The sequence below is a fragment of the Gouania willdenowi genome, chromosome 16, assembly GCF_900634775.1.
Source record: "Gouania willdenowi chromosome 16, fGouWil2.1, whole genome shotgun sequence".
In the NCBI taxonomy this organism is placed as follows: Eukaryota; Metazoa; Chordata; class Actinopteri; order Blenniiformes; family Gobiesocidae; genus Gouania; species Gouania willdenowi.
Window position 1 is genome coordinate 9,306,682 of NC_041059.1, and position 21,770 is coordinate 9,328,451.

At 35.0% G+C, this 21,770-nt stretch overlaps 2 protein-coding genes across 4 annotated transcripts; one reads left to right on the forward strand and one right to left on the reverse strand.

Annotated features, from left to right (window-relative positions):
• Positions 1-574: 574 nt before the first annotated feature.
• Positions 575-11,587, reverse strand: hormad1 (HORMA domain containing 1). 3 transcript variants are annotated; one of them, XM_028471278.1, is made up of 16 exons: positions 11,501-11,587; positions 11,176-11,234; positions 10,114-10,258; positions 9,938-10,001; positions 8,672-8,708; positions 8,494-8,514; positions 8,332-8,358; positions 8,188-8,255; positions 7,318-7,454; positions 5,311-5,468; positions 5,116-5,184; positions 4,096-4,150; positions 3,809-3,864; positions 2,098-2,181; positions 1,788-1,841; positions 575-726 (listed from the first exon to the last, which is right to left on the reverse strand). In XM_028471278.1, the coding sequence occupies exons 2-16, from the start codon at positions 11,206-11,208 to the stop codon at positions 634-636; spliced, it is 1,101 nt and encodes a 366-aa protein (XP_028327079.1). In that variant the 5' UTR covers positions 11,209-11,234; positions 11,501-11,587; the 3' UTR covers positions 575-633. The 3 variants fall into 3 exon arrangements, with proteins under 3 accessions (XP_028327079.1, XP_028327078.1, XP_028327077.1); XM_028471277.1 differs by lacking the exon at positions 11,501-11,587 and adding an exon at positions 11,374-11,492 and having other exon boundaries at positions 7,318-7,457; XM_028471276.1 differs by having other exon boundaries at positions 576-726; positions 7,318-7,457.
• Positions 11,588-11,910: 323 nt separating this feature from the next.
• Positions 11,911-19,165, forward strand: ensab (endosulfine alpha b). Its single transcript, XM_028471280.1, has 3 exons — positions 11,911-12,119; positions 16,179-16,301; positions 18,290-19,165. Exons 1-3 carry the CDS (start codon positions 12,063-12,065, stop codon positions 18,458-18,460), a joined length of 351 nt encoding a protein of 116 aa, XP_028327081.1. The 5' UTR covers positions 11,911-12,062; the 3' UTR covers positions 18,461-19,165.
• The last annotated feature ends 2,605 nt before the right edge of the window (positions 19,166-21,770 follow it).

Here is a 21,770-nt window from a genome sequence, read left to right on the forward strand (position 1 = left end):
GATATTTTATACTGTTTTTATTTATTTTCTTTTTATCTTTCCACTGCATTTTATTTCAACTACATTTATGTTTGAGAAAGTAAAATTATAGAATACAGTTAAGATTATCGAAAAAATAATATTTCAAATATACATGTTTAATCAGTAATATTTTTTATCAATTCCTAAACATTTTAGGTGACCCTATTTAAATCCCAGGCGACCCCACTTTGAAAAGCACTGAAATACGGTAAGTAATAAAAAATATGTATGATTTTGTGCTGATATCTTATGGGATTGATATCCGTCAATACTCGAGGCACCAATATCGGTATCGTATCAAAAGTAGTATCGAACATCTTAACACCAACACTTCTGACATTTATTACAAAATAAAAAATACACATGACATGAAAGCTTTTTCAGATTTTATTGAATTCTTAATGAATGATTTACTAAAAGGACAAAGAACACTTTTACCACCAATCAGCATCAACAAATACTGAATTACAGCAACACATTTTATATACTTATGTCACTCAAAACCTAACATGAACAGATGGGTTACATCCATTACGTCGTAAAACTGAGAGAAACGTCTCTCAAACACAATATGGAAATGCAGATTTAAAAAATGACTTGTTATATAATGAGTTATTCTTTGGGCTGGCTGATTTTACGTTTTTTCTTGGGTGCTGGGAGAGATGCGGGCGTTTCTTGACTGTTGAGAATCTCATACTGGGAAGTCTGAAGAAGCATAGAACACAAAGCCATGCTGTTCACATCCAGTGAGGCTAATAACGGACATCCCACTCACATACTAAACAGGATCTGTTTCTGCTGACTCATCTGTGACAGAACGAGGCTCCTACTCATTTTCCTCAACTGTTTATATCACATCTTATATATGTCTAAAGGTTTATGCACCAATCCAACATAACACGATAATCACTGACAGGTGAAGAGAATAACTGTGATTAGGCCTTTATTAAAGCACCTGTTAGATGGTACAATGTATTAGCTCATATTTATCAGAATCAGACATACTTTATTTATCCCAGGGGGAAATAGTTAAGCTCTGCAGGATCTTAAATTCACTTTACATTAATTTTTTTGATTTTGTAGCCAATTTATATGAGATTTTGGTTAGATTTTGTGGAATAATTTTAAAAAATTGCAGGATTTTTGAAGAATTGAGAGTTCTTTTCACAATTTCAGATTAAAAATTACTATGATCATGTGACATAAGGATGGGGGAAAAGTGAGTCCAGCTAATATTGTGTTTTATCAAATTTGTTATTTTGGAGAAATCCAGATTAGATATTTACAACTGAATTAGCTGGTAATTTACACAATATTTGATGGTTTCTATGACTTTTTTGCTTTCTGCTGCGGGTCATACTAGATGCTCTAAAGCAGGGGTTCTCAACCCGTCTCACCCTGGGACCCACATTTTGTATTCAACCAACCAAATGTAGTTTTTTTTTCAAAGATAGCTGTTGAAAACACGCATATATAATCTTTTTTAAAACCTAAATCTATATATTTTGCTGTGCAACATGCTTTTCACAGCATGCCTGTCAAAAGAAAAGTTTCTTTCAAAATAAAAGACATGTCCAACATGACAGACATTAAGTATTTTTTAAATTTTTTTTTGGCCAGCTTTCGACGACCCACCCAGTGCAGGCCCACGACCAACTTTAGGGTCCCGACCCACCAGTTGAGAATCGCTGCTCTAAAGGGCCGGATTTGGCCCCCGGGCCTTGAGTTTGACACAGGTGTTTTAAAGGAAAATAAATGTTTCATACCGTTTTCTCCTTCATGGTTCTTGGATTGTCTTTCTTCCTGTTTTTGTATGCATCCTATTAAAAACACACACACACACACACACATGCACACACACCTGTCAAACTTAGGGAGGAGCTGTAAAATCATACATGTAATTTACTAAATCAACTCAGTTTACCTAAGTGACACTGAGGACCACATTGCAATTTATCAACACGAGGTTTGACTCTCTTTTCACAAAAACAGGTGAACATAAGAGCAGATAATAGTGAGAGGGAACTAAGGATCGGTTACGCTTAATGAGCTAATAATGGTTTACAATGGACCGACCGTGGTTGAGTTGATGAGTCGTCCACTTCTGGTTCTCATCGCCCCCGCGTCCATGTCGGAGGTCTTCTTCATCAGAGGGTTTATCTGATGGGGGGTTGGGGGGAGACACAGATGGTCAGTACTCAAGCCACCATTAGGCACACTCAAGTGGCCTTTTGGTCTTTGTAAACACAAAGCCTGCAGCCTGGAGCCAAGAAGCTTTTTTGAACTCCTAAAAGGTCTTAAAACCTCTTTTTGTCTCAATTACAAACGACGATGGTGAGGTTTTGTGCAGAAAATGACACGCCAGGTCAGAAAAGCTGCTCGTTTTCAGTACAATACTACATTTAATCACCTTGATGCTTAATGGGACAACCTTACATTTTTTAAATAAAAAAAGTTTTGTTTTTTTAATTACATCTTTATTTCAATTTCCCTCAAAAACTTGTGAAACAACAACATTGTGGTTTTTGCCCTATAGGCTGACACTTGCTTTCCCCGGACTAACACGTGACTTCCATAATAACATTAGGTGCCAAACATTTCCCCTGGAGCAATTTCAAATCATGCCAGCAAGTTCATTTTGAAGGCTTTCTTGAAATTTCCAGGTCAATTTCCTAAAAAAAAATGTCTGAATAAATTAAATCTTAAGCAAATTGAAATATTATTGCTTAAATCTTTTTTTTTTTTTAATTATTATTGATTTTTGTCATCTGACTAAAAGACGTTTTATTGTTAAGCCTATGATTGCACAAGCTGACGTTACAAAACAAATCATCTCTGGCAATAATTGGACCACTTTTCAATAAAACAACTACATCTTACAAAAGGCAAAAATACCACAGAATGAGGTAGAAAAACTTAGGGAGAAAAAGTGATAAAACTATACTATACTATACTATACTATACTATACTATACTATACTATACTATACTATACTATACTATACTATAGTAGAAATACTAATATTCTACTGCTGTGTTGAAGTGACTGCATAAGCTACAAATCAAACTCTTAATCCAGTGTTTTTCAACCTTGGGGTCGGGATCCCATGTGGGGTCGCCTGAAATGTCTAGTAATTGGTAAGACGAAGAAAAAAAAAAAAAGTAAAATAAATATATTTCAATAAATACTGTATCAAACAACTGTTTCCTATACTTAAACTCTCCCAAATAAAAATATTTGAGGTGGTGCATTTTGTCACTCGCCACTTTCTGATCCTGACTTCTCTCTATTTGTAAAACACTTAAATAAACATGTTAAAAAACTAATTCTAGTTTGGTTTTGGAAAAAAAAAAAAAAAAAAAAAATATATATATATATATATATATATACATATATAACTCTTGCTAAATTGTACTTTTGAAAAAAAAAAATCTATCAAGCCTAGCTATATATTTTTAATGAATCGGATTATAACTTTGTTGTTAAATTTTATACATAAGGAAATCAGTAACATTAGATTTTCTGTTATCTTTCTGTCCATTTTGAAAAATAATGTCAGGATTTATGCTGTTATACAATATCTTTACTATACAGTAGCACAAATAGAGGAAACATTTATCTGCACATACCGTATTTCTGTGTGTAATTTTAAACTCAATTACTAAACTAAAAACTGCGATAATATTTCCACAGCCCATACTTGACTGCACTAATGTAGAGGCCATCTGTGTTGTTCCTCCTCATTATAAGCATTAGTTTGAGTTGCGATGATCAAAGTCACACTTACTTCTGATGTTTGCTGTTCACTGACATCCATCTGCTCACAGCAGCTTATCTGGATTTCTTCAAATCGAGAAAGAATAGAAACTGATCTCCACGCTTCAGACGTGTCAAAAAAAGTCATGCAGATATATTTGTGAAAACATATTTGGTTTCTTCATTCCTTAAAATATCATTAAATGGTAAAAATGTGTTATCAATAATAGGTTTTGCTATGAAAATGTGCTTATAAAACATTTCCCATCTATGAACATGTCACAAAATAAGCCTGAGACGACCCTTTGCCTTGTTTACCAGTGTTTTCCAGCTCTGTCTCCTCATTGTCCAAGTGTTCTTCAGCTGCACGACTCTAAAGGTCATAATATTGTATCAGAGCTCCACAATTAAAGAAATGTCAACACACACACAGAGATCGCACTAAAAACAAACTCCTGATAACATATAAAACCTCACATTTCTTTTGACCTGGACCATTATTTCTACTTAATAAATTGAGATTTGAGGGTTAAAGCAGATTCTTAATTTCACTTTAGGTGAATAGTAAATGTCACACAAATATGGCAGAAAAAAAGAAGAAAAAGTCCACAAAATAACCCAGAAACATACAAAATTACAGACAAATACACAAAAAAGACAAAATACATCAAATGAATTGACAAACACACAAGAGGACACCAAAATAAATCATTTAAACTATACAAAAGGGCAATAAAAATACAATATGACTCCAAAAACACACGATATGACTTATAAAACACACAACAAGAATACACAGAATGACAAAATATACAAAGCTACAAAAAGGACTTCAAAAACACACACAATAACAACAAAATGACTTATAAAGCACAAAACACTGTACTGAATGACAGAAATATATACAAAAATACACAAATTTACTCCAAAAACACACACGACGACTACAAATAAACAACTGAAAAACACACAAAACACCAACAAAAACACATAAAAAGGATTCATCACACAAACCTAAAATATACAGAAAGAAATAAAAATATGCCAAATGATAAACCAAAAATACACAAAATGAGTCCAAAAACACTTAAAACAACAACAATAAAAGACATTTTTTTTTGTTCCTAATGCTCAATTTGGTCATTATTTTAAACACTGACATTAAATCAGACAAAGTGGCCCTTGGATCACACAATCACATTTTTGTGGCCCCTGCTGAGATAATCATAGATAATTACATAGCATTGTTAGACGTCACTTTCTTATTATCTAACACCAAAAAAACAAACTAAAAAATGAAGAAAACAAATTTGAATAATTCCATTTTTTTTTGCTGACCTGTGCGATAACGTCCTCGTCCCCCAACTTCAGGACCCACTTCTGCTCCACGTTAACACTGTTCTCCACCTGCACACACACAGCAGATGGCCTGTGACCAACAGCCTTTCACTGACGACGGTGACAGTTGAAATAAAAGCTTTTCGTTTAATCGGCGCTGACTCGGCTTCTTTCTCCATCTGCTCGTCTCCTCACCTGCTCCAGTCTGTGTCTCTCTGTGGTCATGTCCAGCTTCAACATGTGGAAAGGTGTGATCACCTCTCCCATGGCCAGTTTCACAGGCTCCAACTCAAACTCTATGCTCTCACGCTCGGCCTCTTTAAAACCTGGTGGTTGGTACTCCTGAGGAGTCACTGAATAAGGAAGAGAAAGGAGAACAAGTTGGACCAAAGAAATGAAAATATATTGACATTGTCCCAGTGGTATGGACGTCATGTACATCTCCTGATCAATAAAGCACCTGATCTTACATAAAGCTATTGATGCAAAGCATGTCTGCTCATGTAAACGGGACCTTTGAGAAGTGCTTTTAAAATCAACGCCATGATTAGTTTGTCAATCATCTGTAAAATAAAGGCTGAAGCCCTTCAGAGGAATGATGAAATCCTGTCTTATCTCAAGGAAAATTAGGGCAAGACGACCACAGCAACAACATTTAACAAATGTGTGCAAGAAACATGAAATAAAAGCACATTAGAGCTGCTGAAATTATATAGTGAAACATTTTTCATGCTTTGAACAAGTATGCATATATGATTGTGGTGTGTACATTGGTTATAGTTTTATTTAGGTGCACAACACAGTACTTATATAAAAAATAGATTTAATTATTTACATTATATTTATATATACTATAAAATATGTTCTTTTTTTCCTTTGTATGTGTTTGCATTGTGTCATGTCTGAAACAAATGATTAAAATGCACTAGTGCACTACAGCGTGGCTGTTTAAAGCTCCCCCTCATGGAAAATGGGTCAAACTGCAGATTTCGTTTCATTTATTAGCTATAAAAACAGAGATTTTTGCACCAAACTCTAGATTTAAAGCTAATTTCCATTCCTATCTTAGATTAAAATAGGTTTTAATAGGTCATAGATTACAATATGAGGTACATTATGTGCACTCTTCATGCTGTAGTGTTACAATGCCATATACATTATACTTTCCTGAAGTTATCGGTATTACAAGAACATACATTTCACACCTTTGATAGACGATACCACTTAAATAATGAACTTTTGCCTAAACATTTTCTATCTACCCTGTATGTTCCTTTTTTTTAATTGGATTAAGCAGGCACGAGTGCAGGAAGTGGGAATGGGCTGTAGGGGTGAGTATTGGCAAGGATGTTGCAATACGATACATATCACGATACTTGGGTCATGATACAATATCACAATATATTGTGATATGTTACCCAGTTAATATCAAAATGAAACGTGGAGATGAAAAATGAAGTTGCTGTATATGTTCATCAGAAGATATTAATTCCGAGGACAAATTGAGTCAAATTTGCTTCAAAACATCCTATTCAATGTTTATTATTAGTGTTTTTGCACATTTTCACTGAAAAAAAAAGAAAATGCAGTGATACACACTGTCATCATAAAATAAAGAGCAACAAGTAAACCATGACAACATATTAATGACGGCATTGTAATAACTGTGAGTGAGAACATTAAGGATAAATCACCCTAAGTTACTGACAATGCACAAAAATAAAAATAAAAAATGTATCCTATTGTGTCAGTTTAAACACTGATCTGAACAGATTATATGAAAATAAAATAATATATATAATTTTATATATATATATATATTTTTTATCGAGTTAAAAAAAAAAAGAAAAAAAGAAATTGATTTAAAATCGGCACCAAAAAAATTGCGATATATCGTGAAATCGATTTTTTTTTCACACCCCTAATGGTCAGGGGCAGAATCACAGTGTTGGGAACCACTGATATAAAATAGATGTTTATTATGAGCTCTTATTGTATGATAAGGTTCCTAAATTTGACAATTATGTTGGAAGACATGGAACAAGGAGAATGGAATGAAGACATGGAGCAAATGGCAACATTTATTCTTAAAGATTGGATTAAAAATTTAAACAAACAATATTAAGCACTGATATGCCACTATAAGGATTAAGCTGTGTTGTGTTGACGTATAATGCAGCTTGGCTGGGTGCCTCCTCCTACCGTCCTCATAATAAGAAAGCTTCATGTTGACGCAGACGTTCTCTGGCAGAGGACCCAGGTTCTGCATCAGAGTGTAGAGCTTCCTCACCAGCAGGATACTGGCCTTCTTTGTGTTGCCACACGACATTTTCATTTGGCTGCTGATGAAAAACACATGGCTTTCAACACAAACGACCTGCTGACTTTTAGACTAGAGTCCTTTAAAACATGTAATAACTACTACATTAAATAAATACATTCACTTTTTCCATTCAGGCTAGAGAAAGGAAAAATAACACACCAGTTATAACTTATCTTATTACATTCAATGTTGATTATTGTTTATATGAATATTGTTGGCAGGGAGATGTCTGTTACCTGTGCGTGTGTGATATGTGTGATGATTATTTTCCCCCCTTTGAGGATGATAAAAGTAATAACAAAATAAACCCTTACATGTAAGCTGTTTGATTAGAGTATTTTTTGACATTATGAATTTATTCCAAAATAACATATGGATAAAAATGATGATAAAAATTAAAATTATATGTATATATATATATATATATATATACAGTATATATAATTTTTTAATGTAGATGCACTAGATGAAGTGTTTGACAGCATGTGCAGACAAGGTAAAAAAAGAAAGAAAAAAGGAATTAAAGAAAAGAACAAATAAAGGAAAAAATTTAAATAAACTTTAAGATATTTAAATAAACCATTCAAACATGCAGAAATTCATACCTGAAAAAAAAAGATGTGTGCAAATACATAAACTTTGGTTTAAGTGTTAAGCGTTAACATTCAAACTTTGAAGGCAAGAAGTTAATTTAAATTTAATTTAATGGTGTAATTCTGAGTCAGCTAAGAAGGATAAAAAATATGTACCTTTCAAAATCCATGTGAGCCCCTTCTGAAGTGTACTGGATCTTGAACTGATAAAACTCAGTCACTTTCTGAAAGAAAGACATAGAATGTTGATAGAAATCCCAATGCGGTTTCTCTGTGTGACTAAAAAACACCTAAGATTACCTCAGGGTTGCCAGGATCCGTATAAATCTATGGAAAGGTCAAATACACATTGGCAATATATTAACAATTGTCAATATGATTGAACCTTGTAGAGATTAGCAAACAGTGTGAAAATGACTAAGAAAACCAAGTCAATAGGTCAAAGTTTGGGATGACACTCACAGACATAACAACTGTCCGCAGCTATAGGAGGAGAGAAAACCAAACAACAGTTTACAGCACACCTGACCACACATGGTTCTAACTCACTAAGATATATTTGCTTTGCCTTAATCCTAAAATATATAGTGCGTGGACACATTTCAAACTGGCAGAAAACACTTCATGCGACACGACTTACATATTTCTTCTGGATTGCATCAAAGCATCCCTGCATCCTGGAAGATTTTAATCAAAGTAAAGAAGAAATAAAACAAAGCAATTAAACAATAGAATACGTCTGACATGTTTTACATGCTGCGATTAATAAACTGTGGTACACTTGAGTCTTCATCCTATTCGCACTACTATCCTATGCTAGTGTTTATTTTTATTCTTATACTGTGTTGCTGCAAATGTGAATTTCCCCTCTGGGGATCAATAAATATGTATTACATTCTATTCTATTGCTGTTCAGTACCAAATAGATTATTTATTCATTTTTATTTTTTGTTATTTAGGAAAAAAAAAGAAAAAAAAGCATCAAATATAATAGATTAAGAGCTGGGAAAGTGTGTGTCTTGTTAAAAGCATAAAAGCAGAGAACAGTGTTTTCAAAACTTTTCTGTCATGTGTAACCCCCCCACCCATCACTTAATTACCCCTGGTTGGGAACCACTGGCCTAAAACCAGCCCACACTAAATGTGTTGCATAATTAAACTTATGCAATTTAAGTTGCATACGTTTCATTATGCAACTTGTGCACAATTAAAATGATATTTTGAACGTGGCTGAATTTGCAACTGTATATTGACACATATACTATATATATATATATATATATATATATATATATATATATATATATATATATATATATATATATATATAAAGGCAAAAAAGTTTTAACATTGTTGGTTCTGCATCTTGTTACATTATTTGATGAGTTATTACATTTTGGGTTTTATTAAAAAGAAATTTAATAACAATTCAGGTCTTGTTATACATTCCGGGTCATTGTTACGAATCGCGCTCTAACGTGCCATAAACTGTAAAATCAGTTGACATTGGCACTTATTCTGTTGCTTGAGACAACACGTTAAAAATAAATGTGGCTCTTTTTCCGTAGCTGAAGATGCATGTGGTCTCAAATTATGTTGGACGGAAGGAATCTATGCATATATCAGTGTTGGTTAATATCGTAAATCAAATCTTGGACAATATTGGCGTATTGCATATAAAAGCTAATATTGAACATATCTGATTTAAAATGACTTCTGTTTTGAAATTCACAGGGTAATCATGTTGGATATTATATTACTAAAAGGAATTTGGATTATTATTTTTTTTTTTTTCTTTTTAGACCTTTTTCATCTTCCAACAGCCTAATGACGTGAGAAATCACTTTAGAGCTCCCATGACAGCCACAATTTTCACCATAACAAATCACTATGATATCATCCGTACCATTGGAGAATTTGAACAGCCCCAGGACAGCTGTGATCACCAATAAGGATCATCACTTGCTGATCTGTGGGATAAAACAATAAGAGGCGTCCATCACTGTTGTAAAAGTGTCATTATAAAACAATATAAAGGGAGTGGTATAGTCTTAGACTAAAAGGTTTCATGTGTAATCGAACCTTCGACATATTTCTTCCCGTAAGCCTTTTCAGGAAAGATCCCCCTGAGGTAAGTGATGCCAGACACAGCAATGGCCAGAAGTCGTTTTATAACCACCAAGGACTGCTGCTCTGTAACCACCTGGTTAGGTGACAGCTGCGTGTCCTGAAAAATAAGTAGAACAATGACTAGTTGACAGCAAACAGCTTTTCAACCTTTATACTTGAAAAGGAAGTAAGAAAAAAAAAAATCTAAATATTCTCCTTTTGTTTGTGAGTCAAAGTGTGAGACTGGGTCAGTGTTTCACTATAGCAGCAGTTCTTTGTTTTTTTCTTTCCAGATTTCAATAGAAAAAAAGTAGGTGTATGATGTCTCTATTATTTGAATAAATCCACGTCAAATCTTACAGGAGGATCTGATGGTGAAATTAAGACTTTAGGCCAAAAATGGGGAAGTTTTATGACAGGGGGGGCCACACAAAAATGTCAACACTATTAACATTCATGTCAGAATTTAGAATCATGACCATTCTGGGCATTAATATGAGAAAGATGAATGTTTTTTTTTTTTTTTTCATTATTTTGTCTTGTATTTTCATTGTCATCATGTGTCATTTTGTGTTTTTTTGTTTGTATTTTGTCAATTCTTCCATATTTGTGTGTGTTGCTTTGTCTGTTTTTGGAGGCCATTCATGTATTTTTGTTGTCATTTTGTCTTTTTGGAGTAATTTTTTATTTTTATTGTGTTTTTTTTTTTTTTTTTCTCACATTCCGTTCATTTTTTGAGTCAATTTGTGTTTTTTGTTGTTGTTGTTGTTGTTATTGTGTATTTTAGGGGTCATTTTTGTCATTTTGTATATTTGTCTATCTGTCAAATGTGTTTTTGAAGTGTATTTTTTCTATTGTGAGTTATTGTTTGTGTTTACTTTGGGGGATGAACAAAATGATAATCTATGCGTGAGTAATAAGTCCAGTGATATAATGTCCTAACATAAGGAATAGTGAATGCTGCTCATTTATCTCAGCAGGGATTTGCTACTGTGAATTGACAGTTAGCATTGCAGTGCTAATGTATGATTTTACCTGTGAAGTCCTCAGCTGTTGAGCACAAGCCATTGCTCTCAAAGGGGAAAAGAAGGAGCCTTTTGAAAAAAAATCAATAGAACAGTAAGACATGTTCCTTAAATGAGTAAAAACAAATGATCACGTATTAAATTTAAATTTCCAGCTAATTCCATATCACATTTTTTTTTTTAGCTGTAAACTCTGTCATGTACTCACTTTAGCTATTAAAACTACAATTGGTTTAAACCTGGATAGATGGCATTACCACGTTTTAAAGCGAGATAGGCCTATTTAATCAAAGTTTGAACACGTATTGTCTGTTAAAAACATATTTTAAACTAACCTTTTTGATTGTCTTGTCTTCCCGCTAATTGTTTGATTGACGGGGATTAATAGCGTATTGAAGCAACCAATCAAAACTGCAGTGGGCGGTTCCCAAATATGCAGGAAATAAAGAAATATTACTCCGATTTAGAGTTTAGCGTTTACTAATTGTATATTTTGGTGTAGTTTTAAGGATAAATTATTTAAATGTATTCTTAGTAAAAACAATTGCCAGTTTTAAGAAGTACTATTTGAGATTTTGGTTGTTGTGTACGTTGTGTCACAGCAGCTCCCCCATCGCTCCTCATTCTGAACGCTCATTGGACCAAGTGTCTGTCAATCACAACCAGATACGGAAATGACGAATTCTCATTGGTTACTGTATAAGTCAATCAAATTCCTTTCCTCCCCCGCCCTCCCAGTGGTGACGTCACGTGTCGTTACGCCATTTCTGTTGGAGAGCGATCGTGTTTGGTTAACCAGGACCAGGCTCACATCAGGTGCCCCAAACGGTAGCGCACACGGCCCGTTCAGCTGTCTGGCAAGTGGGGACATCTTGCTCGTTCAGCATATCTCAAACCATGTCGTCAGAAACTCCGGAGTCGGACATTCAGGGGGACTACGAGGCTGAAAAACAGGTGGGTTTTTCTCCTGTGAGTGCTGCTAGCTTCATGCACAGCTTCGGGGTAAAGGGTTAAATAAGAGTTGGCAGCGTGTTAGTGGCTGCACCAAAACACGACTCAGCTCGGTCAGCTGGTTGTAGCTGGAGCTGTGGTTGTCAACCGTGTGTGAGCTGTCTTGTGTCCTCGGTTTGTGTCATTGGCTGGCGACACCACCACCACCACCATCATCATCATCATCATCATCATCATCATCACCACCACCACCACCACCGCAGCTCAGGCCTCAGTGATCTGCGTGGAGCCCGGATCGTGCCACTGAGGGCCTGCAGCGACCAGATAAACATACGTCTTTATGCTCTCTACACCTATTTAAAAACCAGTTTTTAAACTGGTTTTTAAGCAAAATTATATGCTTATAATTTTGCTTTTTTGCACCTGTTTTTAGCAGTGCCCACTACAACATACAGACACATGTATTTGACATTTAGATAAAGCAGCTTTCAATTGTTGAAGACCATTTCCTGTCAGAAAAAAACAAAACTGTGAAAAATGAAATAGTAATAAATATCAAATGATAGTTATAAGCTGATACTGTACATTTTATAACTTTAACATGACTGTGTGTGTGCGTGTCGTGTTAAAATGTAAAAATATATATGACAAAAGTAGGATTCAAACCCACTTTAGCAGAAGGAAGGATCCTTGAGTGCGTCGCTTTTGTCTATTTTTTTTTATATTATTATTATCATATTTTATTTTCTGATTCAGAGATACTATTTAGAATTTTAATTTTTTTTTTTTTTTTTTTTTTTTTTTTGCTGGTGGGAATTCAATTGAATTCCACTTTATTTAAATAGCCCAAATCACAATAAAGTCATCTCAAAACGCTTAACAAAAAACCAAAAACAAAAAAATAGTCCATAGTAAGAAAAAAAAAAAAAAAAACACCAAGATCCACATGAATATGCTTTTATATTAAATGGACCCATTATTTAAAAGTTGGTTTTTTTTTTGTTTTTTTTGTTTGCTAGTTACAGGTTCTGGTTGTAATTAAAGTTAGATTATTTAGATTAAATTTAAAACTAGGAGTGTTCAATATTATGTTCAACACTAAATTTTGCTTAACAGTAATACCATATATTGATTAATATACACAGATCCCCTCCCCACCAACTTAATTTGAAGTCACAATATTTATCTCTGTTTATAGCCATTAAATAACTACTTCATTTCAGACCACAGTTCATGTGGTTCCACACTGGATTTATTCAACACATAAACAAGAAATAAGAAAACTACTTCAACGTTCAATATTTGATTTAAATATGTTGTCCCAAAAAACAATCCATATTGTTTTTTTCAATATCAGAAGATAAGCAGATGGCGATGTCAACCATTATCACATTTTATGGCTAATACTGGCTAATATCTCTCAGGTCTTTTTTTAAACACATGCAGCTAGATAATTAGACAGTAGTTAATCAGAATAAACAGCAACCTGATTATAATTGCATCCTGTAGCCACACTTTTGTGATTCATTGCTGCCATTTATAGAAAATAACCCCATTTGATTGTTCAGTCATAATGAATCCCAGAAAAATAATGATGCAGTTTGAATCATCTTGATCTGATTGACTCACATATTTTTAGGTGAAGAAATGTGATTTAGATCTACATATTTTGTTGAGAAGATCAAAACATTAAATAAACCAAACCACCATAAGAAAAGAAAACCAATGCACATGAAGGACATGCAAATTCTGCATTTATACAAACTAAAGCACAATGTGACCTGTGTTTTCTTTGTCAATTTTTTACCCAAAGTTAGACCTTACACCATGGAGGATTCCATTAAATTTTGGAGGGAATCCGGTTCCAGATGCCGATTCTGGATCAGTTGGGAAAAAAAGAAAAATCCTTGTTTCTCATCATTGGTGAAAATGCAAAAATTCTTATCTTCAAAATTGACCGATATTTATGAAATTTGACTCGTATGTTGCGTCCATTCCACAATTACCGCACCAAGATTCACCTGGATCAGATCAGGCCCATACATTTGGACCTAATGTATTGTTATTAATGGGAGTATTTGTTTCTTCCAGGCCTTTAAAATGTGAATGATCATGGTACCGTGATCAGGATCATAGATCCAGATAACTACTGATATTTGGAGCAGGTTTGCTCTTGTGCTTTTGTTTTATTATTAGTTTTTTGCTAAAGACATAAACATTGCATGCATTTATTTAGCATCAGTGCACAGTACCCTCCTCTACCAAATGTATTTCTCTAACAAGTGACACTGTAGTCAAAGTCATGTCTTTCTACTCTTAAAGCCCCAGTGCCCTTTTTTTTGGTTCTTTTTGTAAATTTTTTTTGCAAGTTATTATAGTGGCTTGGTCTGCTATGGGAGAAGCAGTTCCTCAGACCAAAAGGTTAGAAAAGCAAACTTCATTTAGAATTAATAAAGTAGAAATATATATCCACAAGCAAAGTCTGTAGTAAGTGGTCAGCATAAATCCTGGCTACACCTTAACTTATTAAGTGTTTAAGTAAGACAGTAAGAATAGTTTGCATAGTGTTTACTAGGGATTCACCGAATATTTTCGATAACTGAATGTATTCGGGCGAATATTGCAAAAAAAAAAAGCAAAGCAACACCCTTTTTATCATTGCACTTCTAAATAAGAAGGTAAACAGTAGCGCTCTGGTGTTAGTTGCGGTGTAAATGGATAAGAAAGACACAATTGAAAGCTCTGAAGCTGCATGTGCCTCCGTGCGCATGCCTCTGCTACAGGAGAACAACACTCACGGACACGGAGGCACGGTTAGCTTAGCATTTCGACAGTAGTACACAAAAAAAGAGCGCAAAGGATCGCAATTTATTTCCTATAACGTGTAAATAAGTCCTGGTGGAGCTGCAAACAACACACTACCGTATTCACCATAAGAAACCACCACACCACTGAGTATGCAGCATTTAAAGCTAGAAATAAAGCTAAGCTAGCGCGGCAAAGAGCCATTGGGTTACTGCTCGGTGTGTGTACACAAGGTGGTGAGCTACACAGGTGGCCACAATATCTAGCTCGCAGCAACTGGGATGATACGTGTCAGACCAGTTTAGCCAGTATTTGTCACTGGCAGCAGCAATATATTTGCATTGTGAAATCTTTATTGTTCCCTCGGGCAGATGCAACCTTTTGTTGCAAGTATTTGGAAAGTACCGTGACGAGTCAATACTTTATAGATGGTGAACTTATGATATCTTAGTGCAGTAATTGATTGTTCATACAGTAAGTTAACTCTTTTTTTGCAACTGCATTGATTTTGAGAACCAGATAAAGTCATGGACCACAAGGACAAGCATGGGCAAGAGAACTATTTTGGTTTCCTGAGAAACAAGATCAGTGTTTGCCAAACATGTGCAAATTCCAGTCGCACAGAGTTGTAAACTGTTGCATTGGTTGGTTAACTGTATGTTTCTCAAATAAAACTGCTCTGTTTCTAATCTAGGTCTAGGCTAGGGCTGAACTGTTAATTACATTTGCGATATTATCACAATGTTATAAAATGCAATATTCTAATTGCAAAGGCTGCAATTTTTATTTTTTAAAATTTTTTTTGTCTTGTCTTGTACTGTCCTATTAAGTTCAGAGTGTTTAAGAAGTGCAGTCCACATGTTTACATATTTCATGAAACGTGAAGTTGGATATGTTGAAGTAAATCTGTGCTTTAAATTATTTAAAGTTTAAATAAATCTGAAATTGTTTATTATGAAACAGACTGATAGACTGATTTATTGCTTGTGTTCCATGAAAAATACATGACAAGAGGCCCTTGAAAAAATAATTGCATATTAAATCGCAATATTGTGGGGAAAAAAAACGCAATTAGAATATTTTCCAAAATCGTTCAGCCCTAGTTTACGCTACATACAGGTAACTGACGTGACGTGATGTGTGTTTTTTTAAAAAAATTTTTAGGCAGTTACATTTAAGTGTGTTCGACAATCAGCGAACATGTCTGTGGATATGAAAACCAGGTGTTTTCAGTTGTATTCTTCGTGGTATTTGCAGGATTCTCAGGAGAAAAATGCCAGCACCATGAAAGTCGAAGAAGCCAAGCTGAAGGCCAAGTACCCTGGTTTGGGCCAGAAACCTGGGGGCTCAGATCTCCTGATGAAGAGACTAACAAGAGGGGTAAGTGACTATGTCTCCATCACAGCCTTTACCCTTAGTAAAGCACAAATACATGTGTCAAAGTATGCTAAAAAAGCGTCTTGCGTACATCACCTGTTTTTAATATTTGTTAAATATTTTTTATTTGTTGTCGTTCTACCTCACCTTTGTTAATTTCAATAATTATTATTATTTTTTTAAATTGAGACTCGTACCATTTGTTATAATCATTGTCATTTTTATGATGTAAATTGAGGGAGCAAAAGTAGTATTAGCTCCAAATATCGGCCCAAGAAAATCGGCAGTCTGTATTGGTCATCAGCTAAGGCTGATGGAAAAAAATCGGTATTGGCCCTAAAAAATCCATATCGATCGATCCCTACATGTAAAACCTTTAATTCCCGCCAACTGGTGAGTCACCCTCACTTTTTGCATGAAATCTAGTGTCATGCTTCTGTCGTGGCATGGCACCAGTTAAACTAATACAGAAAAAGCTAAATGTGTCTTTGTACCAGTGCCTTTTTGGATTTGAATGAGGTCATAATAATCTGAACCACTTCTTTATCACAACACAATAACAACACACTTCAGACGAAGCTTTGCATGTGTTTTCAACATGTAGCTATAACCAATAGCCTGTGAATTTAATTGGGATTGTGGGTGATGACGTTGACGCAAAATGTGCACGCTGATGCGCTGTCTGACCAAAACAAAGATGGCGGCGCCGGAGAATAACTAACGCAAGTGGCTCCTCCGTGTTTGCAAGGCAGTGGAGACACGCACTGGTTTTTTGAAGGTAGATGTTCCCCTTAACTCTCGTCCTTTATTTGATGGCAGCGCGTCGACACGACAAGGAGGAAACACCCGCCATGACATCAGCGGCAGCAGCACGCGCACACACGCGATGAGAGAACACATTCACATACCACTGTGATACCCTAGTAGTCCGTCCTGATTTGTAAATTAAACACAATGCATGTTTGCTGTACACACGTGCATCTATTGGAGTTTTTCCTTTGCAGTCTGACCTTTTACACACACACACACACACACACACACACACACACACACACGAGTATGAGCATGTTAAGAGTCTTACATGCACTCCCGTTTACTTTCGCTTTTGCAGTGGACACTTCTGTCCGTTTCAGAACACGCGTGTGTGTGTGTGTGCACTCCACCTCCACTGTCCACCTGTCAATATGAACTATAACGTTTATTTTGCCAATCATTCAAAACGGCATACAGCTTATAATCGATCTGCTACGGTCATTTTCTCACACACACACACACACACACACACACACACACACACACACACACACACACACACACACACACTTCTTAAGGTAAAAGGAAAGTTTATTTTAAAGATACCTCTGACTCTGAATACATTATTTTGTTCTTTTATATTCTAACTTGAACTTTATTTTGGAATTGGAGTTGAAGAGCAATAAACAATATGTATAAATCAGTTTTAGTAAATTAATGGGGAGATAATTGATAATCAAATCGAACTGGAAAAATGAATCATTAGATTAATTGATTCATCGAAAAAAGTAATCGTTTAAAAAATTATCATTTATCCCAGCCCTATTTTAGTCACTCATTTTCCGATGAAAAATGGCTTGTAAACATTTGATATTATCCCAAAACATGCATGTGAGATGATTTTGTGTCATGTTGGGGCCCATTTTTAAATAAAGAGAAAATATTTAGTAATATTAATTTAATAAGGGTCAGATTGCTTACTCAGTTTCAGAATGATGGTTCTGTTTTTTTCCATCCGTTCTCTGCAATGATGGAAAATGTAAAGCCCTAAAACAAAATGGCCAGTGAGCGTTAATTAGAATTTGTAGTTACCAAACTTAAACGGTTGGTTCATCTTGCATTTAATTAAAAGTTACAGCTACAGGTTGGATTGAAGCAGCAGGTGAATGTGCATATAGTGTTTGTTTTACCACTTCTGATGTGGTTAACAACAGTATCTTCTGTCTTCTTTCATCCAGCAAAAGTACTTTGACTCGGGCGACTACAACATGGCCAAGGCTAAAATGAAAAACAAGCAGCTACCCACAGCTGGACCAGTGAAGAACCTGGTGACAGGAGACCACATCCCCACGCCACAGGACCTCCCCCAGAGGAAGTCCTCCTTGGTGACCAGCAAACTAGTCGGCTAGCCCTCTTCCCATGGGACTCCAGCAGATGGCCCCTCGGCCCCTCACACGTGTCTTCAGTATGTCTAACCCCCTCCTCTCGCTTCCCTCTTCATCCCCAGACGGCAGCGGCTCAGACGTATCGGGCAGAGTTGTAAAGGTTGAACTCCCGTGTTCTTGTCTGTAGATGTGGGGCGCTGTGGGAAGTGACGATGGAGGTACAGTCGGCCGTTGTTTTATTGCCTTCACTGCTTTCCCACAATGCACTGCTCTGTCTTGGTTTTCGCTGTTCCAAGATGCTTTACGCTGGGTGTGTTGTCAATCGGGGGGCATAGGATGAGATAATGCACTTTGTATTCTGTATAGTATGTTTTGTTTCTTTCGTACATCTTGAATGACACCAAAATGATGTAATAAAGGTAGGGAGCTGTTTGGTCTTCATTTCCCTCTTCCAATGACTCGGCAGAAAAAAAATAATCAGACTGCTGTGAATAATTGCATATGAACCTAATTAATAAGATAAATAAACGGAGGGCTTGGTCGTTAATGTTTGAGTATAACCTGAGCTCATCTGCCGACATTCAGTAAAAGCAGGAGTTGACACAAATGTTTCTCTTCACACTTCATTAGGAAAAGCTAAGGAAAAAAACATCCAAGAAGTATCCAAAACTTCCTTTTCCCCTTTGCTGTATCGACAATCCATGTTTACTCTGGATAGATCTAAAACTTTAAAAAAAAAAAGTAAATTCTAAGGACCAAAACCAGAGCTGTCAGCATGTGTCCATGTAATGGTAATGCTAAATCAATTTGCATGGGATTATGTTGGAATTTTTTTTTTTTGGGGGGGGCGACTCTTACATCATATCACAAAGCAGTAGAACAGATGAGTAGATGGTTGAGTGCAGTCCAATCTGAGCCTAAATAATGAGTGCCAGGGTCATCCATATATATATATATTGCATTGCTGCCATGTTTAAAATGTAGCAATGGAAGCTACTGTCATTTGCAGATGAATCACATACAGATTTTTAACGTGCGTTATACAGTGCTTTGTATTTTACCATATTTGGTTCAAGAGTTCACATTAGATCCCATTTCTAAGGAGCGCTGCAGACCTCTTGTTGCTATTAAAATTCATCTGCACAGTTGAGGGTTAATAACAGTTGTTAACTGAGAAAGTCACTAACAATACAGACTCTGAATGTGTTCCGTTCACACAAGAAATTAATCTGGCTGCTGACACAAAGACCCAGGGCTCCCCCTCATTGGGAAGTCGACACCTGTACACCCACTGCTCTGTTTGTCATTGAGACAGTAGCTTACAGTATGGGACGGGGGTTGTAGTTGCTTGTAAATGTTGTATGAATGCACCGTTGTAAGTTTTCTTTTCTGGCTTTTGTAAATAGGTTTTTTTTTTTTTTTTTGATTTCTCTCCTTTTCATCTTTTTTTTTTTTTTTTTCACTTCAACTCTACTTCTGTATTTACTGTGTTGCAGAGGCTCTTTGGATTTGTATCATATGAAAATATGTGTAAATGCTGCTGTTTGGGTCAAAAGACAAATGTAGGAGATGACACCCTGTAAAGAACACCCTGTCATTATCAGTGTCTCTTTCACTCATGACACTACTTTTTTCTTTTTTTTTTTTTATATCGAAATGATGTTGCATAATTCTGGTTTCCTACCGCATTAAGACATGCAAAAATTAAACTTGTAAAAGCGTGAATTGTCAGGTTTTATCGCATTCATGGTCCGGCCAAAGTTTAAATGATAAAGTGTAAAAACTGGTGGTGATCGGAAAAAAAAACAGTGTGTTAATACGTAAACAAGTACTTTCTGTATAAAGTGATGGTTTGAAAAGAATATGAAAGTTTGTTCTAACATGTTCAGTAAGTGGGTCACAGGGTGTCTCTTCACTATTATAAATATGTGCCAGAATGTATAAAAAAAAAAAAAAATACAGGTTTTGTGCTCTGAAGTAATTTTTTGCTGCTTTTTCCTGATCTGTGCTCTTATTTTTTGAAACTAAATGTTTTTTTCTCTCCAGCTCTTAATTTGCAAAAATGACCTACTTATATTTCAACCTTGCTCACGAAAACTGCAGGGAAATCAGAGGCACTCATGCTTTCCTAAAAAAACCAACAAAAAAAAAGGTTTACATTATATAGAAGATGTATGGAGAAATGATTTTAAGGTTTCAGAAAGTACCAGGAAATGTAGAATGTTTCTGTTTTGTGGGAGGAGGTGGTGAGAGAACTTTTGTCAGTATTTGAAATAAACTTTTACATTGGTAATATTTTCTGTTTTGATTTTTCTACCATGAGTTATTTCACATTTCTTTTTTTTTTTTTTTTTAATTACAATTAAGTCTACAATAATTCAAGTTCAATTACAACTCAATTACGATTACTGTGACCTGCAATTTTTCTATTTCCAATTATTTTCTACTGAATTTTCTCAATTACTAAAGTTCCATTACATTAATCACAATTACAGAGCCTTCAATAAATAAGCCCATAAAACTTTACCTTCCTTTTGTGTTAGCATATCTTATAGAGCTGGGCAAGATATATTGAGTTTTCTATTGTCAATATGAAAAATTACTATATCGATATAAATATGTTTCGTTTTAAAATACTTGTTTTAATAGTCTGCATGAAAAAGCACAATTAAATGAACTTCTTGATGTTTTCTAATCCAGATCTTCCCCTAATTCAGCAACACTACAGAACTCACTCACAAGTGCTGTCTCTTATCGGCGAAAATCCAAAAGTGGCACATTTTGTGCAACTGTTGGATAATAAATGTGCCTGTGTGGCATTTTGCATTAGCAAATTTAACCCAGAATTATCAAGATTTAAATCGTATGTCACCATTATAACAAAACAATATTGAGATGAGTTTGGGTCCATATCGCCCAGCCCTAATGTCTTATAACAGGTCAGTTTTGACCCACGTCTTAGATCTGCTGTAAAACACACAAAACTAAACATTACTTTAAATACTTTGTTTCTCATCTCTTGGTTATCTTGTTAGGCTTGCTCTTCCATGAAAATATTATTTGTTGTTATTTTTGTGTCTGCAGACCCCTAGATTTCTTTTTTTTTTTTATTTCTTTTTTTTTTTTAATGGTAGATTGATCCTTATTAGAACTGACGGGTAAACTTCATATGAAACATTTCAATTGCAATTGGCAGTTTTTATAAAATTCACATACCAATTACAATTACAAATTAAAATTACATCATATTTGTAATTTTCAATAATGCAATTACCTGTATAATTAGAACTTACCCCCAATGCTGTAAACAGTAAAAAAAAAAAAAAAAAAAAAA